At 38.1% G+C, this 22,580-nt stretch overlaps 1 protein-coding gene across 5 annotated transcripts in view; it reads right to left on the reverse strand.

Moving 5' to 3' along the window:
- Positions 1-312: 312 nt before the first annotated feature.
- Positions 313-22,580, reverse strand: part of TBC1D1 (TBC1 domain family member 1) — a 92,750-nt gene continuing 70,482 nt past the window's right edge. For all 5 annotated transcript variants that reach the window (XM_058025074.1, XM_058025076.1, XM_058025075.1 and 2 more), the window contains 8 exons: positions 21,921-22,106; positions 18,019-18,180; positions 16,039-16,197; positions 12,875-13,119; positions 12,274-12,433; positions 7,878-8,047; positions 4,999-5,169; positions 313-2,086 (listed from right to left, as the gene is read on the reverse strand). In XM_058025074.1, the coding sequence (XP_057881057.1) occupies positions 1,889-2,086; positions 4,999-5,169; positions 7,878-8,047; positions 12,274-12,433; positions 12,875-13,119; positions 16,039-16,197; positions 18,019-18,180; positions 21,921-22,106 (1,451 nt within the window). In that variant the 3' untranslated portion in view covers positions 313-1,888. The remainder of the gene's footprint in view (positions 2,087-4,998; positions 5,170-7,877; positions 8,048-12,273; positions 12,434-12,874; positions 13,120-16,038; positions 16,198-18,018; positions 18,181-21,920; positions 22,107-22,580) is intronic.

Consider the following 22,580-nt stretch of genomic DNA (forward strand, 5'->3'; position numbering starts at 1 on the left):
TTTACTGAGAATTTGTGTAAGCACATTACTAAGTGCACTTAGATGAGAACTAGAGTCACTGTTCTCAGAAAGCATGAACTGGTAAATAGGTAACAAGCAACATGAGGCTTTTCTAATTATATAGAAGCAACTGTTCCATTGGACCAGGGAGCTGAATGGAAATTAACAACCACTGTAGACAGCACCGTACTTCCAGGGGAGGTCTCATCTCACGTGGTTTTGAACTGGCACCCCACCAACTGTGGTTTTGTGTTTGAATACCAAAAAATGTAACAACATAGATGTAGGCATAGATTATTATTATTTTTATTGCTTTTGTTAAAAAGTCAGTGAATGAACGATGGCACTATGCTGTAAAAACACAACATTACTGAGTGATCTGACAGTATGAGGTCCATTATGACAAGATTTTAAACATGAAGCATAAGCTTCACTGTGGATTTCCAAATTAAAAAAAAAACAAGCTTAAGAGGTAAATGGATTAATAATAACTGATGTATGTGGAATTTCAATACTAAGTGAATACAAAGTGGACTTGCAAAAACCAAACATATAAAAATCATGTCCTGGGTGAATCTCCATTATAACAAAACACCAGTGCCTATAAACTCAGTGCTTAGCGACTGAAAAAAACTATGGCAATATTCCTAATTCTGAAGTTAACCCAACAACAACATATCCAAGGGTATTATTGCACAATGTTGCTTTAACTGGCTTGCAAACTACTTTTGCATTAAGAAAAGTGAGACTTACTCTTTTAGATATGTAATCTTATTTGAAAGATGCACTGCAAAATAATGGCATCCTAATTAGAACTTCTATACCCTTTATGAAACAGTTTAAGCATATCTGGCACATCATAAAGCTCTTGAAATGACTGCACTTCAGAAAAAGTCTTTAGATTTCCTAAAGGATGGGTGTGCATAGAGTAGTAAATAAAGGGGGAAAAAATGACAGTGGATGTTACTTTCCCAGAAAAAAAAAAGATGTCTTACATTACACAGCAGATCAGAAATAAATAAGATGAAATTTGAAGAGTCTGAATACAAATCCTTGAATGATGCTGCAAGAGTCACATGCTTCACCAAATTAATGTCAGTATATTTTGTTAAGAATAATGCAATTACTATATACAGTATGTTTATGAGATAACGCTAACTAACAATACACTAAATTAATGGTAGTTAAAGAAGAAATATACTAAACCAACATACTTAAAAAAAAGGAAGGCAACCCCCAGTTATGCATAGTTACATACGATAATGTCCAGCTCCCTGGAGTTCAATGGATTCACACTTTCAAGCATCAGGAAGCAGTTTTCTGAGGTGTAAACAACATAATTAACAGAACCCAGCCAAGCTGTAGGGGAGTTACACCAAAAAAAATTTCAAGTCCAATACAAATCACCTGTAAATGTTACCACTGCACAGCTGCAATGGGGCAGTCATCCATTTAAAGGTTTTACACTGATATATTTCTTCAAAAGACCTTCTAAAGGATGTGCTATTTAACTTGGTGGTGATCCAGACACAAACAAAAATGTGACAAACCCAAAGCACTTAGGTTTAGAAGCACTTATTGAAGAATCCATACCATATTTACAGTGTATTGCATATGACTGCACACACTAGCAAGTTTCTCCTGTTTACTATTTCTTATGTGGCATCTTACTCTTCACAGTATTTCTACATACTAAGAAGAGAAGAGTCTTTCCCCAGGCAACCAGCTTCTCTGAAATGGAAAGCCACCATGCCCTTATCTTGCTTTGCCACAGTAAGGTGTGTACAACAAACACAACAATTTCAAATCCTCATGGATCATGACAAAATGACTCAGTTCTTCCCTTTGTTTCTTGCTCAGCTTCTCTGCTCCCTTACAACTGTGCAGGTCAGTCAGCATCCAGTTCTTGTCTAGTAAGAAGAGGCTTCCCATCTGTATCACCCATCTTTTTTTGCATCTCTTCCACAGCTTTCAGCAGAGCTGCTCGCTCCTGCTCAAGAGCGAGAATGGACTGCTTCAGTTTGCCTTCATTGGTCAATAAAAGCTCTACTGTAGCTTCAAGGTTTTGGATTTTTCCATTAGCCACCTATCAAAGTAAAAAGACAGTAGGGGAGAAAGGATGGGAAGGGAAAAACTGGTAAATTTATTAATGACTGAAACCATCTTTAAACTATTTTTTGAGATGAATATATATAAAATACTAAAGAAATTATGAAAAATTAAACTCAGAATATAATGCAAAGTAATGAAATTAGAAAGTTGCCAAATCTCCAAATTTTATACCAAAGAACTGCAGGTTAAGATAAGCTTCTGTATGGGTCAGTTGGGAGATATTTTTGGCCAGCCACAGTTGTTGCTTTGCAAAACAAAGACAACTCAACATGTTAGCTGCATCCTCATTTCATTGAGTCCTCAACATTGAGTCCAATGAATACCAGGTTTGAAGGCAAAGGAGAAGAGGATTTAGAGCAATATGCAAATGAAAAACACATTGTGAAAAATTTCAAAAGTTCCCCCTCAAAAGGCTGCAAATACTGGCATTCTACTTTATGGTGAAACAAAGTATTAGATGGTTCAGTCACCATGTGAGACCTGTAGGTACTCTGACAACGTCAGGTATCTGTCTGGAAGTTTCAGCACTGGATAATAACATTTGGAGACAGGATGAGTACAGGGTGGTCTTTGCTTTCAGGAAAGTATTTCCCTTTCTGATGAGCCCACTACCCATCATGTAATTCTGATGGGTTAAAAAGTTCAGCCCTTGGGGACAAAGTATTGACAAATGATATCGACCCATTGACATTATCTGGTGATGCATTTCCCTCCTATCAGCAATGGGTCACCTTCCACCCTATGAAACAAGGTCTGATGCAGCCCATCTCCAAGACAAAGGGATTGCTCCAACACTACAGTGTAAGATGGTGAAGTTCCCTGCTGTGATTCTAGCTGCTGACTTGCCAGTACTGAGGTGGAGATGAGCTTCATAATAAACTGATTAAGGCTGCCAAGTCTATAGGGACAGGAGTGGGTGGAAGATCACAACATCACAGAGTGGATAGGGTTGGAAGGGATCCCTGGAGGTCATTCAGGTGCAACATCCCTGCTCAACCAGGGTCCCCTAGAGCAGTCATTCAGGTCTGTGTCCTGAGTGCTTTTGAATAGCTCCAGTGAGGGAGACTCCACTGGGCCACCTGTGACAGTTCTCAGTCAAGGACATTGTAAAGTTCTCATGTTCAGGTGGAACTTCCTATGCATCAGTTTCTGCCCATTCCCTCTTTTCCTACTGCTCTGCACCTCTGAGTGGAGCCTGGCTCCATCCACTTCACACCTTCTCTTCATATCCTGATGACCTGCTCCAGGAGCTCCAGGTCTCTTTTGTTCTGAGGAGCCCAGAACTGGGCACAGCACTCCAGATGTGCCTCACCAGGGCTGAGTAGAGGGGCAGGATCACCTCCCTTGACCCACTGGCAGTGCAGTTCCTAATGCCCCACAGAATTCCATTGGCCTTCTTGGCCACAAGGACATTCTGCTGGCTCATGGACAGCCTGTTGTCCACCAGGATCCCCAGGTCCTTCTCCTCAGAGCTGCTGCCCAGCAGGTTGGCCCCCAGCCTGTGCTAGCGCCTGGGGTTATTCCTGCCCAGCTGCAGGACCCTGTACTTTCTCCTGTTAAATTTCAGAAGGTTTTTCTGTGCCCATCTCTCCAGCCTACTGAGGCCCTTCTGAAGGGCTGCACAGCACTCTGGGGTATTGGCTGCTCCTCCCAGCTTTGTGCCATCAGTGAACTCACTGAGGAGGCCTCTGCCCATTCATCCAAGTCCTTGATGAATGAGACAAATAATACTGGGCCCAGTATTGAACCTTGTGCAACACTGCTAGTCACAGGCCTCCAACTGGACTCTGTGCCACTGAGCACAACCCTCTCAGCCAGTTTTCAATCCACCACACTGTCCACTGTCCAGCCCACACTTCCCAAGCTGAAGATCCTTGATACAGATATTTACAGGACATCACATCTTGAATATCATCCCAGAAATCCGTCTTCCCCTTACTGTATCCAACAATTTCCTTGTCCATATTGGCCCAAAGCTTTATGAAAATATCTTGCAGAAGAGTGCCTCTCCTTCTGACTTCTCTAAGGCTCAAGCTAGAACCTAAAACAGGATCAGATCTCACAGGATCAGAATGTACAGCTGAAGAAAATTTTTTTTAGGAGGGGCAATCTAAATCTGCATGATTGACTGGCTTTAGTAGGAAAAAGAACCAATGTCTGAGAAACCTAAACTTCCCTCAGCAATTATTTTACTAAGTTTATGTCTAACAATAATCAAGAGGTTTGAAATGTCTGCTTCTTACCCTTGAAGTCCCTTTCTCCATCAAACTAAATGCACAGTCAAAAGTTCTATAGCAAACATCTGTTATAAAGCAGCCAGAAAACTGACTTCTTACTCAGATAAGCAAAGAATAACCCCTTACAAAGAACAGGTATGCTGCCTCTGAAAAAGCTGCAGAATATATATTTTAGAAATTATTATTTCACATAATGTTTAAACAATGTGGAAAACAGCTAAAATTTTGCAATAGAAAGTATGCCTTTATAGACAATGCATCCTTAAATTGTGACATTAGAATTAGTATACCCATTTTTGGCAGAGTAGTATCCCTGCTGTTATAAAGCTGTGACTGAAAATATATAAATGAAGCTGAAAAAGCACTTTATTTTTAGTTATCTTCTACAGATAAGATTTTAATTAAAAGAGAAGAGGCAGTGTATTGAATCTTTTCACTAACTACAAGTATATGCTCTAACCACCCCTCAGAATTTCTTCTGCATGTAAAATTTGAGGGCTAAACTAAATAAAACTTTAAGTGGCTACATTTTAAATTCACTAGACCAAACACCAATCCCTCCTGTGAAGTGGAGTAGGACAGGCTCTTCTGAAAAGGTGCATCAATTAAAAAATTAGACTGTTAATCATATATGAAATATAAATTGTACCTGTAGTTCTTCCAGGAGTTCAAAGTTTTGTTTGCGTAAGCTGCTGTTTGCCTTTTCTAATTTATCCAGTCTCTGATTGTCATTTAAAGAAGAATCTATAAGCTCATCCTGAAGCACATGATATTCAACTTCATAAGCTTGCAACTGCTTGGCAATATCCATTTCAAACACCTGTTGTATAGAAAAATATTATTAGGTGCTGTGCAGATCAAAATCGTTGCTCTTTCAAGGCTTTAAAATTTATTGATCTAGATCTAGACTCAGATATTTAATCAATGCATACAAGAAAATAACTTATTTTTTGGTATTCACATTTTCTATTGTGGAAATGGCAAGCCTGAGGCAGTAGAGTGCAATACATTGGCATTGGATCTACTTAAAAATTTTGCTACTGATTTGCTGCCTGACTTCAGCAAAACTACTTACACTAAAGGTTTCAAGGCTGTGGACATTGTAGGGTATTCCCCTTTCCAAACTGAATACATCTCAGTTTGGCATAAACCCTTCTAGTCATACTCAGAATTAGTTGTCAGTTCAGAAAAAGTGTGGTCCAAAGTCCTGCCACATGTGTAACGTTAAGTAAAAGAAAAGCCTTAAATGAAAAACTGTAGACTTTGCTATCTTTATTTATGACTCTATAGTATCTTTACAGACTGAAAGAATAAATTTTCTATCCTTACACTAACACACTTAACAAAAACATAATGTAACATCAAAATAGATTTCTATTATTGTTAAATACAAATCACTGAAACGAAAGCTCAGTCTTATCCATGAACATTAAGAAAAACTTTTATTTTAAAAGCAGATAAATAAACTGAGATGCAGAGTGACCCAAGGGAAAAAGCCCTACTATTTTCTTTACCTTTTTCTAGGTTTTGGCAAACATCTGCCTTCAAATTATTCATTAATATGACTCCACTTTCCACTACAAGCAATGAAGAAGGTAGTAAATGAAAAGGACAAGTGTGCCAATCACAGAACATAGAAGAAATAAAAGTTGTTTTAAAAATGTATTTGAAAAATACCCCAAGAAAGGAAATTCCAGGGTCATTCTTTGTTTTTAAACCTCTTGTACTTTATTCATTTTGAAAATCAGTCAAATGTCAAATCCCATCTGAAATACCTCTTAAAAGTAACAAGGATATTTGCCTATTTTATTTATCTGCTCTGTCTACGAAACTTTAACTGTTGGTTAAAGAAAACATCAGATTATGAAAAGCTTCTGTCATATGTCCAATAAAAAATTATCTCATAGTTAAATAGCAGCAGAAATGTATTTACTGAGCATCTAAGCACAGAAGGCTGAAACACAATTTTAGTTTGAGTTTGATTACGCATAGGGAATTTCCATTTCCTGTGAATCTGAGCATCTCTGGGGAAGACACCCTGTTGAAATTTCAATAAAACAAGCAGTGCAATTCAGCAGGGCAGAATGTTAGTTCCTCTTATGACCTCTGCCACTTTTAGCCTCTGTGCTCCTGAGGAGGGAGGGAAATCCCTGCTGTCATAACCAGAGTATGAAATCTGAAAGAAGGGAAACTTGAGGCAATAAAATGTTTGATTTGAAACCTAGCTAACTGAAGGCATGTTAAGGCATGGAACCAAAGGCCATGCTGGAGAAGGATGAGGAGCATGGGGATTAACCCAGGAACTGTGTATGGACTGTGGGCTGGTCAAACAGCTTCTCTCTTCAGAGTCAGCCCTGATCAAAGGGGGGAACTGCTCTTCCTTCTACTCACTTCTACCTTCCCACTGCTCTTCCTTCTACTCACTTCTACCTACCCACTTCAAATTTAGAGCAGTCAGGGCTGCCTAAACAGAGCATCCCTCCCTCCTTCAGCTCAAAGCACATGGTTTTCTGCAGGTCACCTAAGCACTGCAAGTTTTTCAGCCTGGCAGGTAACACACAACCCCCTTTGCCCCTTGGAAATTCCTTCTTTCCTTCCTCCTGCACAGACATTCTAGTTCTCATCTCTGACAGTAACCACCAGGAGCCTTTTTTCTGGCCCCAATGTGAGCTGTGTCCCCCTGAAGCTTTGCTGCCAGGGCTCAGAGCGAGCCCTTCAGCAGCCCTCTGCAGAGCACTGTGCTGCTGCTTTCTTTATCAACCCACGGGCTTTGATCTCTGGCAGCCCTTGGGGGGTGTCAGCATCTGCAGTTCTGCACAGCACAGCCCCTATGTTCTGGACCACAAAAGGCCTTCAGAAAAACTGGCTAAAGCCCATCTTCTATTTGTCTGCTGCAGTTTAGATATCAAGTGTAAAAAACACTTAGGGTTTTTAAACAGGCAAGCCTTAATTTAAATAATTTCTGTTTTTTTCATAATACATAAGTATCATCTGGAGTATTAGCAATGTTGCATCATCTTCCTTGTCTGCTGTTCAAAAGAATTGTATCAAGGATTCCAAGTCTTGCTCTCTAGAGTCACTACTCACTGCAACAGTCTGCACTGCCCAGTGTACTCCTGACAGAATTGGAAAGGTGCTGCTGTTACACACTGGGCCAGCACCATAAAGGCCAGTAGAGACAGACTGGATGTGGGAAGGCTTCTAATTTCATTAAGTAAGGTTAACATTTGTGAGGCTCTTGTAAGTCAATTTTTGCTTCTGATATGAGACTTGGAAGGCAAGCTTTGATGAAATAAGAATTAATTTTCACTAAAAGTTTCATAAAGTGACAATAACCAATGGTTACAATATCATAGAAAGCTACTAAGTCATCTTGGTTTACAAGTCATCTGCTTCCAGAAGTTTTCAACATCTTCCAAACTTCAAGGGAGTACTCAGCTTGAAGTAGTAGCTGTTCTGCTTTTTCTGTTGAGAACTTAACAAAAGCATTCCTTTGCATACCTCTCATGTGTTCAGTTTATTTCATACCTGACTAATGGTCTTTTCCATCTGTACCAAACCCAAGTTGGGAAGAGTGCTTTTAATAAAATCAACAATAGTTTCTAGATTTTCATGCTGCAAAATCAAGGGCTTGTGGCTTCCCAAAAGGCTTAGAGCCACTTTAAATATAGCCTCCGATCCTTGAAGAAAGAGCATATCTGTGAAAACAAGGAAAAAACAGGTTATATCAAGCAAACACATCTTTTGACAAGAATATCAAAGCCAAAAATAGTCAAAGGACAACAACTTCTGATAGGAGTGACCTGGAGGTCAGATACACTGTGCTGGACATGTGCTCTTGGCTTTAGAAGTTTTATAGGATCAAGATTATTACTGTGAATACCACACTTGACTAACACAATCACTTATTAATTTGTTTAGTGAGTTTTCACCAAAAAAAAGCAATTCAAGTTTAAGCTAGGTCTACAATAAACTAAGTAGTCAAGTTTATCAATGTTGCCACTTTTTGTGCATGTAATAGTTTAGTGAGCTGTTTTCATGTTTGTAGGAATATAAATTTGAATAGAAATATACTCCCAATGCCCTTTAAAAATCGTAGTACAATAGGGAAAAAACCTATACCTGAAGACACAATTGAAGATCTGAAATTTGGTTTTTCTCTCATGTGGTGGAAAAGCCACAAAACCACAATAAAACATTTAGCACATGAGGCTAAATGCACACTTTCCAGTAGCCTCAAGTTTCAGGTGCATGTGTTTATTTTTAGTATGTGTCTCAACCACTTCTGTTAATATGCTAATAAGGGTATTAATAAATACCCTGAAATCTTAGTCATACAGCTTAGGTGTAAATATTGCAGGTGGCCCTGCAATGACAGCACCTGGCATACCAAGCACACTGAAACCACAATATACAGTGACCTTTCAATGTAATGTCCTTTCCTTTCTTTTCTTTTACAAAGTGCTTATGTATTTATAGAGTAAAGAAATAGAAGTCTGCAATAAAGGCATCAGAGAAGAAACCCAGTCTGTACAAACAGCATTGCCCTGCACTTGACTTTCCTGCTACTGTCAGAATCTGCTCCTGGTCTCATTGAAGGGCTCAACTTGCTACAGACAAAAGCATCTAATGAATTAAACAATACTGATGGAGGTGATAAAGGAATAGAAGATACTGTGGAGTTTTTATCATATTTCCTAAATATAAAATTACTTTGAAAAGGCTTCTCTCTTGTTCTTTCCCTGCTTTGTATTTGAAGCTGTGAATGCAGCCACAATCAATATTTCAATACACAAACACTTCACATAAAAAGTAGCATAGTGACACAAAAAGAAAAAAACAAACCTTGATACTAAAAAAAAAAAAAAAAAAAAAAAAAGGTAAAGCAAAGAAATAGAAAAAACCCAGCATGCCTTCCAGCAAAACTACAGTTATCTCTGATGTAGTGAAGAACCTAAGAAAGCACTGGCTAACAGCCTTTCTTAGTAAAACCAAACTCTATTTCCAAATTTGTATTATAATGAAATTCCCCTCTTGCACTCTTTAGCTTGCAATGTTGAAGCCATAAGTCATTTCACTCTCTCCCTCCAAGAAAGAAAAGCACAAGTAAAAACTAACCACAAATCTCACACGTTCTTGCCATTTGTCCTAGAAGGGGTGTAACATTTTTCAGCTCTGTGTTGAGCTGAATGTGAACTCCAGTGGCAGAAATGATTAAAAAGTGGTAACAGAGAAGGCATCTGCCTCAATTCTCTATTGAAACTCGTAAGTATGGGAAAATGATTCATAGGGAAAGCTCCGTATTAAGACAGGAAATACTGAAGAACAGCTAGAAACACAAAGTGAAAAAAGCAAAGCTAAAAAGAATGTGTTTTTATGATTCAGCACCTGCCCCATAATGACATGCAGATTAACTCAAGGTGACCTGAAAGTTGTTAATGAAAGTCTGTATGACTGAGCTGGTAATACACAGCTGAAATCCCTCTCTCATTTAAGACAGCAAGTATTTAACAAAGACCTGTTTGTTGTCCACTCCCCATGCTTCATATTAAGCAGGCTCCCAGCCAACAACAACACAGTGAAGGTACCCAAATTAATGTCAGCATGACTTGCTAGTAGCCTACAAGATTAAAAAAAATTAAGTTTTATCTACAATCTTGAAACAAAATAAACACTATTCTATCAAATCTCCTCTATGAAAAAGTAAGCAGGGGTACTAAAGAACCCATCTTTTGTAACACTCTACTTTCATCAGCTCCTGCTCAGAAGTGTTCAAAGTTTGGACAGATAAATGAAAACTTAAAAGGAGTTTTGCTATTTGATTTATAAAACAGTCTAACCCATTTCTTTTACATATTGCCTGTTAGATGTCTGCAAAAAGCATGCTCTATGGAAATGCAAAAGAATGGGCTGTAACGATTATATAATTAAATATGAGTGGGCTAGTTTCAAATACTAGGGGTTCACAGAAATTAACATGCTAGAAAATGGCAGTGCAATCTCAGACTATTAGCAACCTATAATTCAGTCACTTCAGCATCAACATTCTTTCCTCCCAAGGGTTCTAATAAGTGAGCAATGAAAATCTGTATAAGTATGTTCTGCAGGAATGTGTGAAGATATAGATCAAAAATGACTGGATTTTAACTTGCCATGTTGCTGCTGACAGCCATTGGCAGAGGAACAGCTCTAACCTTTTTTGTTTAAAGTTGTGTTTCAGAGTCTTTAGTACGGGTGAGGACAAGACTTTACTTTCTAATGTAAGAGAATGTCCAATGTTCCTAACCAACATAGCTCCAGTAAATACTGTTTTAAGGAAATTACTAAATACAAAGGAGATACTGAATTTAAGGAAAATATGAAATACAAAGCTGCAAGTTTTGGTCACATTGAACTTTCTAAAAAACATCAGAGGTTTCTAAGAAGCAACAGTTTCTGTCACACATGCTTTTCTCTTCTTGATCTAAAATCAGATGTATGGAGATCATGTATCTGTGCCTTCAATTCTAATGCAAAGTCTTTGTTTTCTAAAGCTCGACAATCCTTCAATGACAGAGAAAATACTAATCCAAATATAATGGATACAGGAGGCACTTTTACAACATCACTGCAGTCAATTGCCCCATTCAAACACTTCTTACCATGTACAATACTATGAAAGATTAAGAATAACAAAAAGATGAGCTGATTATAAACAGTATATGACACTTGCATACAGCACCTAATTTGATTCCTACAGATTATTACTGTCAGCTACATACTTGTTGATGCACATAAACCTGCTTTGCACTCTTCAAGGAAAAAAATATGCTCTTTTCCCTGGAGTTTGGATGCTAATCACGGGACAGATAGTTTTAGTCTATACACCATCTTTTTCACTGTGAGCTTTTCTAGCATTACTTTTAGCATGCCCTTAAACAGAAACTAGACAGGATTCTCTTTGGTTCTTCCTGAGCTCTATATTCCTATTTGTGGTAGGCAGAACCATATTTTTTTAAGTCAAGAAAGTGTCAGTATTAATCTGCTAATGATGAACAATTTCTTCATTGCATCTCAATGACTAAGGAAAATGAAACTGGCTTCTCACTAGAAGAGAAGAACTTGGGAGAAAGTTCCAATCCACCCCACTCATTATGGACAATCCAGTACCACATAATGAAGTGGAAAAACAAACAACTGAAAAGGAAACAAAGCATCTTCTCAGACATCAAACAGTCCATGAAATATACATGGCATGTATATGGTAGATGGCATCAAGGTAAATTCTTAACTGGAATTTAATTAAAAAAGAAAGCTTCTGTAGATATTAAAAATAGGCTACAGAAGTGACTTTAGAAACTAAACCCCAGATGATGCCAAACATTTTTGGAACTAAAACTGTCAGGACAAGAAACACTAGGTTAAATGTCTTGTATTTCTGCAGAGTAAGTCCATGATTACACTGCAAGGGCCATCTCTGTGTGCGCCTTAAAACATAATGCTCAAGCTAATTTTCTGCTGACACTGCTGGAAATTATGATAATGGACTAAATGGATATACTTCTCAGACGATGTCTTTGTTACATCTCTTTTCAGCTTGAAAATAACTAATTGTTGGTGTTGAAGTGTCATTGTCATAATACAATGGCTGCCTTCACGGCATCAAATTTTACATCCTCTCTAAAAGTGGTTACAAGGTGGGAAAATGTAATAATGGGGATGAAAAGACACTAGGGGCTGTTGTTTACTTCTCTCCTCTCTCTTCCACTTTTACTGATATACTGCACATTTCATAGGATGACCTCTGTTGTTTTTCTTCTGTTCACAGTAAGCAAAATATTTCTCCTGGGTGTCTGAAACTGCTTGGATAGTAATGCTATAATAATACCAAGATTCCACATGTAAGACTTCAGAAAGAACAGAGAGAAGTTTTATGAAGAATTACCAAACACTCTGGATACAAATCCAAGGGGAAACTGGGAGGCAAACATGGTGAGAAACCAGGGAGCAGCATAGAGGCTGGGGCCAATCTCATGAGCCTCCAGGTGGTTATACAGATCTCGATGGTAGTCATGAAGAAGTCGAGACAATTGGTACATCTGGATCTAAATGGAATAAGAACAAGAGAATAAAGATCAACACGTTTTAACATTCATAACAGCAAAGTCCATGCTTCATCCTTGTCAGAAACAGAGAAAGGTATTTGTCAATTGATGTTTGGATGAAATTGTGTGGAAACAAGAAATACCTGGAAGCCACCTAAAAGACACAGGATGGGTCACCTCTGAGCCTACAACAGGCTGGTTTATAGGGTCATTTGAACCTCATTTGAACACAAGAGAAGTATTTTTATTTATAGTTTCCACAGTTTCCCCAGAAGTATTTTGATTTGAAAATCATGCATTTAAGATGATGTATTCTTTTCCTAGATTATCCTTCCCTATTTTTAAGAATTCAAGTTAAGTTCAGTTTCTGACAATGCTAGCCATATTGCATTATTATTATTTAATATTAGCATCTTTTACTTAAAAAAAATGAAATCATACCTGCAAAATTGTCATGTCAGGACGATACTGTTTTCTCAGGCCCATGTCAAACATAAGAAACTTCAGCATTTTAAAAGCATCTTCTTCACTCATATGAAGCAGTAAAACTCCTGCTACAAAACTAAGGCCCTGGCAATATCCTACTTCCTGGTCCAGAAGTGAATAGGCTTTCAAAATGTTGTAGAGTGACAGTTGCCCAGCCCCCAGCTGTGCTGAGAAGTACGGATGTGTTGGAAATGTGCGCCCTGCGAAAAGAGCTGAAGTTAGTGACTGAAACTAGAAAATAAACAACATAACCCCCAAAACCTTGTCATACTGTCAAATTAAACAGTCTTTCAAAACTGTAGATTCTTTTGAGAAGCAGATTTTGAGTCAACCCAGAGGAAGACCATAAGAAAGTTAACAATACAGAACAATTGACTCTTATACTCCACCACTGCTTTGTTACAGATTTTTTTTAAAACTTCCAAAGGCAAATTTTTCACTTTTAGGAAAAACCCTCCCCCTATCAAACTTCCACTGTGAAATACCTCAACGGAGGAGAAATCTGAATACCTCTTTTGTTCTACTATTAAGTGATCTTGTTTTCTGGTTGCCCACTTGTTAAATACTACCCCACCCTTTAGCTCCTGGAATGCTGCTGTGCTACCAGATAATATCAGAACTCCTGTTTCAAGACAAAGCCTGGGGCAGAGTCCTTCTGCCATCTGGAAGCTGCTCTAGCCTGTCACATGGGACAAGGCATTCAGTTCTGAGTAGGTCTCCCTGGCCAGGCTGTCAGAGTTGAATGTTACAGAATAAGTATTTCTAGCTTTCAAAGGAGAAGGAGCTTGCATTCCTTTGCTTGAAGGACAAGTTACTACAGCACACTGAAGGCAGACCTGCACTGCCTCACTCAGGCAGCAAAGCTTGTTTCTTGCTAAGTCATGAAAAAGAGTTACAAGCTCAGCAAGAATAAGAACGCTAAGAAGTTCTAAAAACCAGTAAATGGAGGAGAAGAACTGCTAAACTCACAAACTGACATGCTTCTGAGTGCTCGGATGTTGGCTTAAATAAGAATTTTAGCCTTTATTTTGGACCAAAGATCTCTGACCCTACCCAGAAGAGACTAAATGAACTGTGATATCACTAGAGCCCCAGAATGCTCTAGGTTAGTACCTATTACTTTACTTTTTAAAATGCAATAAAACAGAACCTAATTTTCCTACCATGTTCAGCAAACACCCAGTGATGGATGGTTTCCTACAATGCTAGCACTGTGACATGTAAATTGGGCCAGCAAAACAGCTGCTATACCTTAGCTCTGCACCCATATGCACACTCACAGCCTCAGGAAGCACTATTTACATCTGAGGATGCATCAATTCAACTAAGTGTGAGCAATACTATTACAGCTTTGGCTCATACTGTGTTAACAAGACCTACTTAGCCCAATTTGGGAAAGATTGTCAAATATTACAACCACTATATAGTGAGAACATAGCTTTTTTCTTTCAAGCTGTAAGTGCATGCTCTCAGAAGGATTCTTAAAGATTAAGAGAAAATGCTTCTGATGGCCTGAAGGCACACAAGTCACAACATGCAAATCCCTTCTAGCTGCCTATCCAGTTATGCTGTCCGTTACCATGCAGCACAGCAGTATTTCAATGCAAATCACTAGGAAGTCTTCAGCTTCCTGATTCACCTTATGGTTATGACAGGGCCCAATCCCTTTTTCAGCTAATGGGCTGGCAAATAGCACCCTGGAGAAACAGCAGCTTGCATGAAAACCACCATGAAGTTACCAATTTGCCAACACAAGCAGTCATTTGTTTCTACAAGAAGAGCACATGGCTAAGATGAGAAGTATTTGTGTGAAGAACCAGGTAGAAAATATGAACAGCTTGCTGAGCCAGTAAGCCCCAGTCTGCCATTTGAGACAGCCAAGCTCAGACTGGCTGTGCTCCCTACTGTCCAGGAGTTGTCCCAGCACTATCCCTCTGCTAACGTGTTCAATTTATTTGTCCAGCACAAAACTGTTCAGCAGGTATGCTGGACCAACAGGTATTTGCCAGTAAATGATCTCTGGCTGTATGTTCATGTCTCTCTCAAACACAAAAGATTGTCTGGCACTGCTGGTCCAGGGGAATGCCTAGATTGGTTTGCAAAGTCTGAAGGGAGGCAATTTACACATACTGCCACTGCCCCTTCCCAGCTGGCATTAAAGCTCCTTGGACTGTTACTTTCCCAGTACCAAGTCAAAACCAGGCAGGTCTGCCAAGTAGGGGAAAGTGAAGGTGGCAGCCACCACCCTCTCCCACCTCCGGTCACGCCACTTTCTGCAGGAACACACCTGTTCCTTCACATTCCAATGTATTTTCTATGCACTGCTTTGGTTTTTTGACTTACTTTACCAAGTGTTGCAAAAGAGGAGAAAATAGCCTCTTTTTATCTAAAGCTTAGGTCACCACTTAAGTTTGACAAATCTTCTCACAGTTTAGTACCCACTGAAGACAGTCAGCACATTGAGTTTTTAATAAAATAATGAATGAGGGCTCCCAGACAGCTCTGGGTAAAGGTAATCCTTCCTTATCAGGCAAGAAAGGGGGTAGATCCACTTGCAGTGAAAAATGCTTAAATACTGTTTGAGTAGTTATAAAGAGCAGAATTATGATGGGACAATTTTGTACTACTGATTTACAGAAAAGATGTAAGAGAAAATAATGCAATAATAAAAATAAAATAATTCAGATCAGTCCAAGTACAACTTTTTCCCCATAAATTTTTATCCTGACATTTGGTTACTTGCAGTGCATAATTTCCTTTGATGGAGTTTTTCATTGCAAATTCATTTAATCAAATGCAGTGATAATGGACTTCTTAAACTGACCCATACAGCTCCTCAGAACCGAAGTGTCAGTGCTATGCTCTGCAAGACATTGATTTTTTGCCTTTATTAGGGAAGAGCATATTGAATACTGAGTTCAATGTGGGAGTATCCCACACAAAAGGGCTGTGATCCTCTTGGAAAAACATCAGCTTCTGGTTTCTCATACCAGATTAAAAGCAGCTCTTACCAACAACCTATTATTAAATAGTCAAAGACATTTTGTGTGTGACCTTCTTTAAGTATCTCACAGAGATCACAAACCCTTTTATTAATTTCAGACCACCACTGTACTTACCTAGGTCAATAAGAATTGCATGCTGTTGGGAAGTTAGTTGCTTTAGGAGTTCTTTATAAGGTGTGTCCTTTGGTTGTTGTTTACTTGGAAACTGATGTTTAAGATGGTATTGCTCAGCTAGAAACTTCCAGATCTCCCCACGGTGGTGACGTGGTACTCCTGAGCAGAGAAAGCAATTAAATCAGTAATTTGTACTCCTACTGAGGCTTCTGCTGTAGTTAATAGGATTGAGGAAATGAAGATGCTACATAGTCAGGCAGATCCCTATTGGCTACTTCCAGTGGACCACAGAAGTAGATGAAACTACAGTGCTTTTAGTTCCTCAACCAATAAAAGGCATCAGCACCTTAACAGGAGTGATTTAAAGCAGAAAGAAATACTATGAACTGCCTAGGGTTAATGCTTACATCCAGTCTGAGAAGCACTAGAAGAGGCATCAAGAATTGCAATACTTGTCTCTGAATATGCTTATCTCAAATTTTTCTGTGTAAAGTACACAATAAAGTACTGCAATAGAACTAATTCACGCTTTTCCCTAATACAGCATGGACTCTGATGTTATGAGTAGGTTTTAGGAAGGTAGGGTGCACACATATCAAAATATAGATAAGTACAAATGAGACGTGATCTAGAGACTACAACACAAGGCAGATAATCAGATAGCAAATACTGTATTTCTAGTTTTGCTATTGGCTTGCTTAATGACTGGTGCATATAAAAATGTTTTAAAATTTGAATTTATTCTCTGTAAAAACAGCAGATGTTACTTAACTATTTCACATAAGTAATGACAGCTTTCGTTTTTAAACTGTATGTAAAGCTCTGAGAGTAAAATTAATTCAGCATGAGACTATCACTCACTATTAAATCAGCTACACAAGAAATCAATGCACTTTCACTTGGGGAAGTGTTCCATCTAATCTATAATGTACTGGAACCAGACACTACAGTTTGAAGTAACTTACAGCTTGAAGTTCTTAGGACTGTTTTTTTCTTTTGGTATATTTGTAACATATGGAGGACAATAACAATAGGAGAAATCAAGATTTACTCAAGCATAAAACTTACACGGAAAGATAACAAACCACATTAGGATTTGATATTGTTAAAAATCTAGAATTACCCAGTTATCTTAAATGGGCAATTTGGTTTAACTTGCTTGTATAATTGCACATAGCCAGGTGCAATATTTAAAATATTAAACTTCTGATAGTGGTTAAATCTTGATACTTCCTTTATATGTTGGAAGCTTTGTAAAGAACTAGAAAAAGCTCCTTGGATCTATCTTCACCATTAGTCCACACAGCACTCAGCTTAAGGCCTTCGGGTCCAACCACGGCAAACCAACATTAAGTAATAGCCCAATTTCTTAGAACATGTAAAAAACATCTTTAGGTTGTATTACTTTTGCTGCAGTGGAGATAGGGGTGGTTGGTCAGCCCTGCACTTGTGAGGAAGACTGTAAGTGGTGTCTTCAAGGACAAAGTTCCTGAACTCAGAGAAAGTTCTTGACCTCAGAGAAAAGACAGTTCTGCAGAGATACTATGTCTACTGTTTGTGCACAGACATAGTACACAGCCTGGAATAGAAAATTTCCAGAAAACAGTGCAGAGGGCTTCTTCAGTTATTCACACAGTCATTTATTGGCACTCTCCAGGTTTTTTTCTCTTTAATTGTAACTTTTAATTTATAAAAATTAGATTGCAAAAACTGTAATGCATTGAGGTAGTATACAACTCTCCTGGTAAGGGCAGATGTTATTCAAAAATGCATGCTGTAGCTCCAGTGATACAACTGCAGCTGCCACTGAAAGGGACTGGTACCTGCATTTGCATAACCATGATGGTACCAAAACTTGTTACTTGTTTAGTCAGCAGCCTGAGGAACAGCACTAGAGAGAATGGTTATAAGGAGTGGTTAAGTGGCCACACTATTCAGATACAATTTACATGCATTTCAACAACTCAAAAAACAGTTTACCTTGTCCAACAGCAGAGTGTATTTTTTCCACATCAAATTTAATCTTTGACCTTCCAGGTGTACTCAACATTTTTTCCCAAATCAAAGTTACATCTTTTAAGCATGGTGTGATTTCTTCATAGTCAAGTTTCAGGCGTCTGTTCTGCAAATTGTTTTCAGATGCTAAAAAGTGATATAATGGATGTAGCAGTTAATATTGTTTACTATTTGTAAAATGGATTCATTTAACTTACAACTGTCTGGTGCTACTACTTGAAACAATTAATATCTATAATTCCATGATTCTGGGGTTGGATCAGTTTACTTGGTTTTTGAAAGATATTATGTGCAATATTAATTGTGTTTGGCCAGTTAAATTGAATTCCCTACTTCTAATCAACTCCTAAATATGAAGAATCATGAGACATGATGACTAATGAAATAAACATATGATTTTCATAACAGGAATTTTCATTTTCCCAGCTCTTTAGTGCAGAAGACTTTCAGCAAATGAAAACACAAATCCAATTCAGTCATTTATTTGTTATGCATACAGCCCCGTAATAGTAGTAATTAAGTAATAACAATAGCTGGGAGAGCATCAAAAAACCATGGCAGAAATGCAAATGACTTTGTAGCAGAGTGTAATTCCGAAGTTTAGAAGTAGAGCGAGAATTTCAAAGGTTGTCTTGGTAAAGTTTTCAAGTTTTTTTCCTGTGGGGGCATTTTAGTACTATCATGTGCCCAGAAAACAGGATTTTATAATATTAATCGTGTAAACTAAATAATTAAGCATATTTTGTGACAGTGGATGGATCTGTGCAGGTAATAAGACCAAAAAAATAGAAGAGGAGAAAAAAAGATGTAGTTCATATGAGATACAGATATGTCAGTCATCTATTTCTAAAAGGATGAAATGATGAAAGAAAATGCTATAAGGAAACCAAGATGAAGTTACAAAGACAGCACTGAGGAGAGACAAACAGTGGGAAATGTATGGAGAAACTAACAAAATAGGTTTCAAATTTTTAACTATGCTGTAATGTGGCTGAGTACTAAATGCACCTAGTTCCAGGACATGAGCAGCTCTCTACTTACAAAAAATGAAGCAGAGCAAAAGTTCAAAATATGTAAAAGTCTGGAAAGGTTCTTTCTTTAGTACTAAACAAAAATTAAAAGGTAATTCTCTTACAAATAACATGATTTGAAACTATGTTTATGAAATAGTGTATCATGAAGTGACCATGTTTTTCGATTAATTTGTCCTGATGTGTTTACAGTACTTCTGTGTTGTGATGATGCATTACTGTCATGGTAACAAGACACTCTTATTTTGAGGATATTCTGCCATATATCATAAGCCTGCTTCTACTTTTGAGGACTTCACAGTATGAATTCCTATTCATTTCAGTCTTGAGACAATCTATGTTAAAATGTTATTATATTATCTTTTGATAATTTAACTCTCCATTATTTGTATTTTCAACTCTTTTATATAAATTTAGAAAACAGTTAAAGATTGCCTGACATTTACATTGTAAATGACACTATCAACACATTAAACTCAACTTGTTCTGAGATCTGTATCTGCAATTCAGGTTTTTTAGATAATTGGATTCTAAAGTCACAAAGGGTTATCTGGTCCTGTACTCCCACTGATTACACAAGCATCTAGATTTTAAAAACTGAAAAGAAAAGAACTGTTTATATCTGGGAAGGGTACCTGCTTATCCTGTAGCTGCTTTCACATGTGAATGACTTAATTCAATGAGGTTATTCATGTGAGTTGTGAGGTTACCTAAGTGTTTGCAAGATTTGGACTCAGGATATTTAATTTTTAATTCAGTAATTAACTACAAATATATGAAATGCATCCACTCAATTTTATTACAGCCGTTCACACTGAAAGTAATTCAGTCTTTCAAAACTATTTGTCAACTTCTTAATATTTTTGTCAGGTCAAAATCAACATATTTATAAATCATAATATTAAAAACCTTAAAACACAAATGCTATTGTATGAATATAACCAAAAAAATGCATTTAAATTTCAGGTTATAGGGAAAAAAACCTTGAGAAATCTTTTAATGTTTCATCTTCTGCAAATAAATGTTTCCTGGTTCTTGGCAACTTTTCAGACTCTCCTGCTTTATTCAGTCTTCTTATGCTATGTGCAAAAATGTGACTTGTGAGGGCTGAGGTGAGAATATGCCTTTACCAACAAGCTTATTTAGATACTGACCCTACCCAATTCCCAATATCACACGTAAGCACTACTAGTAAAGATGCTGTGCTCACTGCAGCACAGTCCTCTGCTGTTTCCAACTATTGTCCCACCATCTGAGCTCTTCATGCAGCAGCTACCTAGGACACCTTCCTCACCCCACAGGGCACACAGCACAGCTGGGCCTTCAGTTCTGCCAACCTCATTCATTCACTAACTGGCTTTTCGGACATATTCATCTTAACGCATGTGTGATGGTTTTCCAATTTGTTGTTTTGGGAATACAAAATTGGAGCATCTAGGTAAACTTGCTAAAATGTGTATGGATATCAATGACCTGTACTTGCCAAAAATTTGACGGCAGGTGGTAAATTCAGGTAATTTGAATACAAGAGATATTAAAAAAAATCAGGAGTATAAATACACAAAACAGAGAAAATTTACTTCCAAATGCCATAAAAAAGTTACAGAAGCTCATTTACAACAGCACAGTTCTAAGCTTGAAGAGACTGTATAAATCATTTCTCTTAGCACCTCTTCTCCAGATGGCCTCAGCCTCTGGCCAAGGACACTGTATATCTGGTATCCACTGTCATATTTTATTTTACTGGATTAGCTAGTACATTGCTGGGAACAGGTTTGCCACCTGTGGGGTTCTTAGGAAACTTAGGTGTCAGGTGTTCTTCAAATAGGGCTGAAACAGGAGAGCTACACTGCTAGGAGCAAACAGCCTAGAGGTGGGTCGAGTGCTTTGGCAGGCCATATCCAATACCCAAGAGGTGCTCTGTCTTTCCAGCCATGTGTCTTAGCCTGAGTTTAAAGAAGGATTTCATGTTTGGTGTACTGAACTTTTCATACAGCTGGGCCCTCTTTCTAGACACTTCTTGGAAGTCTGTCCTTCCTCAAGTTGAGAAAGAAAAAGAAATATCGCCATTTTCATGTCAGGTATCTCCCCTTTTGAAGGTTCAGCTGCCTACTCCCTTCCTGAACATCTAAAAATCACCCAGATAAAAATTTCTGTCCTCATCATTCATATTTTCAAAGGAGCAGCTCTCAAAGGCAATCACTTGTGATTATGCATACACCTGTTCTTTAAGTGTAAAAATTGCCACCAAAATGGATTTGTTGTAGCTAAGTCATTCACATAAAAATTGTGGTTAAGAACAACTGAAAATTACAGTTTCTCAAGTTCCTTTGGACTGATCTAAGTCATTATCACTCTGCAGAAACCTTGCCTGCACAGTATGGGTACTACTGCAGGAACCCATAGTTTCATGTCCACACCAACCTCTTTAAGAACTTCCTTTGAACCTCAAGACTGGCTAAACACAATGTTGCAATGACCAATACTTAGACAAGGACCTGGGGATGTGAATGTAGAAAATAATTCAGTTCATGATACTCATCATGCTGAATTCCTTGTGAGGGCTTCTAGACACCAGCCTAAAAAACCTCAGCCATGGTAAAGAGAGTGTCCCTTCAGATTAAGTAAACAAATAAAAGGTGAAGTAATAAAAAAATTATCATACGTTGTCACCTACACTAATGAGTGCTGAGGGAGATATTGCTAATCTGATTTACCTGTGGGTTCCCAGAATGTTTCATTAAGTCTTGGTGCAGTCCACTACCAAGACCACAGAGAAAACTGAAAGGTGAATTTGTATTGCAGTAGGGTGTAGTACAAAAGAACTTCACCAACCTTGTAACTTCTGGTTTTCTTTCTCCATTCTGAGGAGCAGTATCTGCTGAATGATGGCTTTCTTCCACAGCTCCCGAAGCTCATGGGGTGTCCTCTTTCTTTCTTCTTTCACTGGCCCAAAGGGGCCATCCTCACACACTGGTTCCAATGGGGATCTGGGTGGGAGATCTCCCAGTTCACAATAATCTTTGAAAAAGAGAAGCTGCTGTTAACTACTTGGATGTCTTGAACAGGCGAATGGACAGTTTGCACATACACAGACACATCTATAGATACACACACTAACTCATGTATCCATCTATATCTAGACAGATAGATAAGAGGTAGCAATACCAAGCAAGGTTTCCCAAATGACAGCTCCAAACAGACTTAAAAGCTGATTCAGAATAAGAATCATACAGGCTAAAGCCCAGAATATTTTTTCTATAACCTGGTAAAAACATTGTACCACCCGCCAAGATCACATCTTGCTAATTAGAACTTTACCTGCAGAGAACTGAAAGGAAAAGGCAAGTTTCAGAAATTACAAAAACATAACCTACAGCTGAAACGTGGCATGACTCAAATAGCAGATAAAATCAAATACAACACCCACATAATTTGAAGAATAATCTCTAAAGCATGTTTAACAAAGAAAACACACGCCCTTAGCTGCACAAA

This window comes from Melospiza georgiana, chromosome 5 (assembly GCF_028018845.1).
Source record: "Melospiza georgiana isolate bMelGeo1 chromosome 5, bMelGeo1.pri, whole genome shotgun sequence".
NCBI lineage: Eukaryota > Metazoa > Chordata > Aves > Passeriformes > Passerellidae > Melospiza > Melospiza georgiana.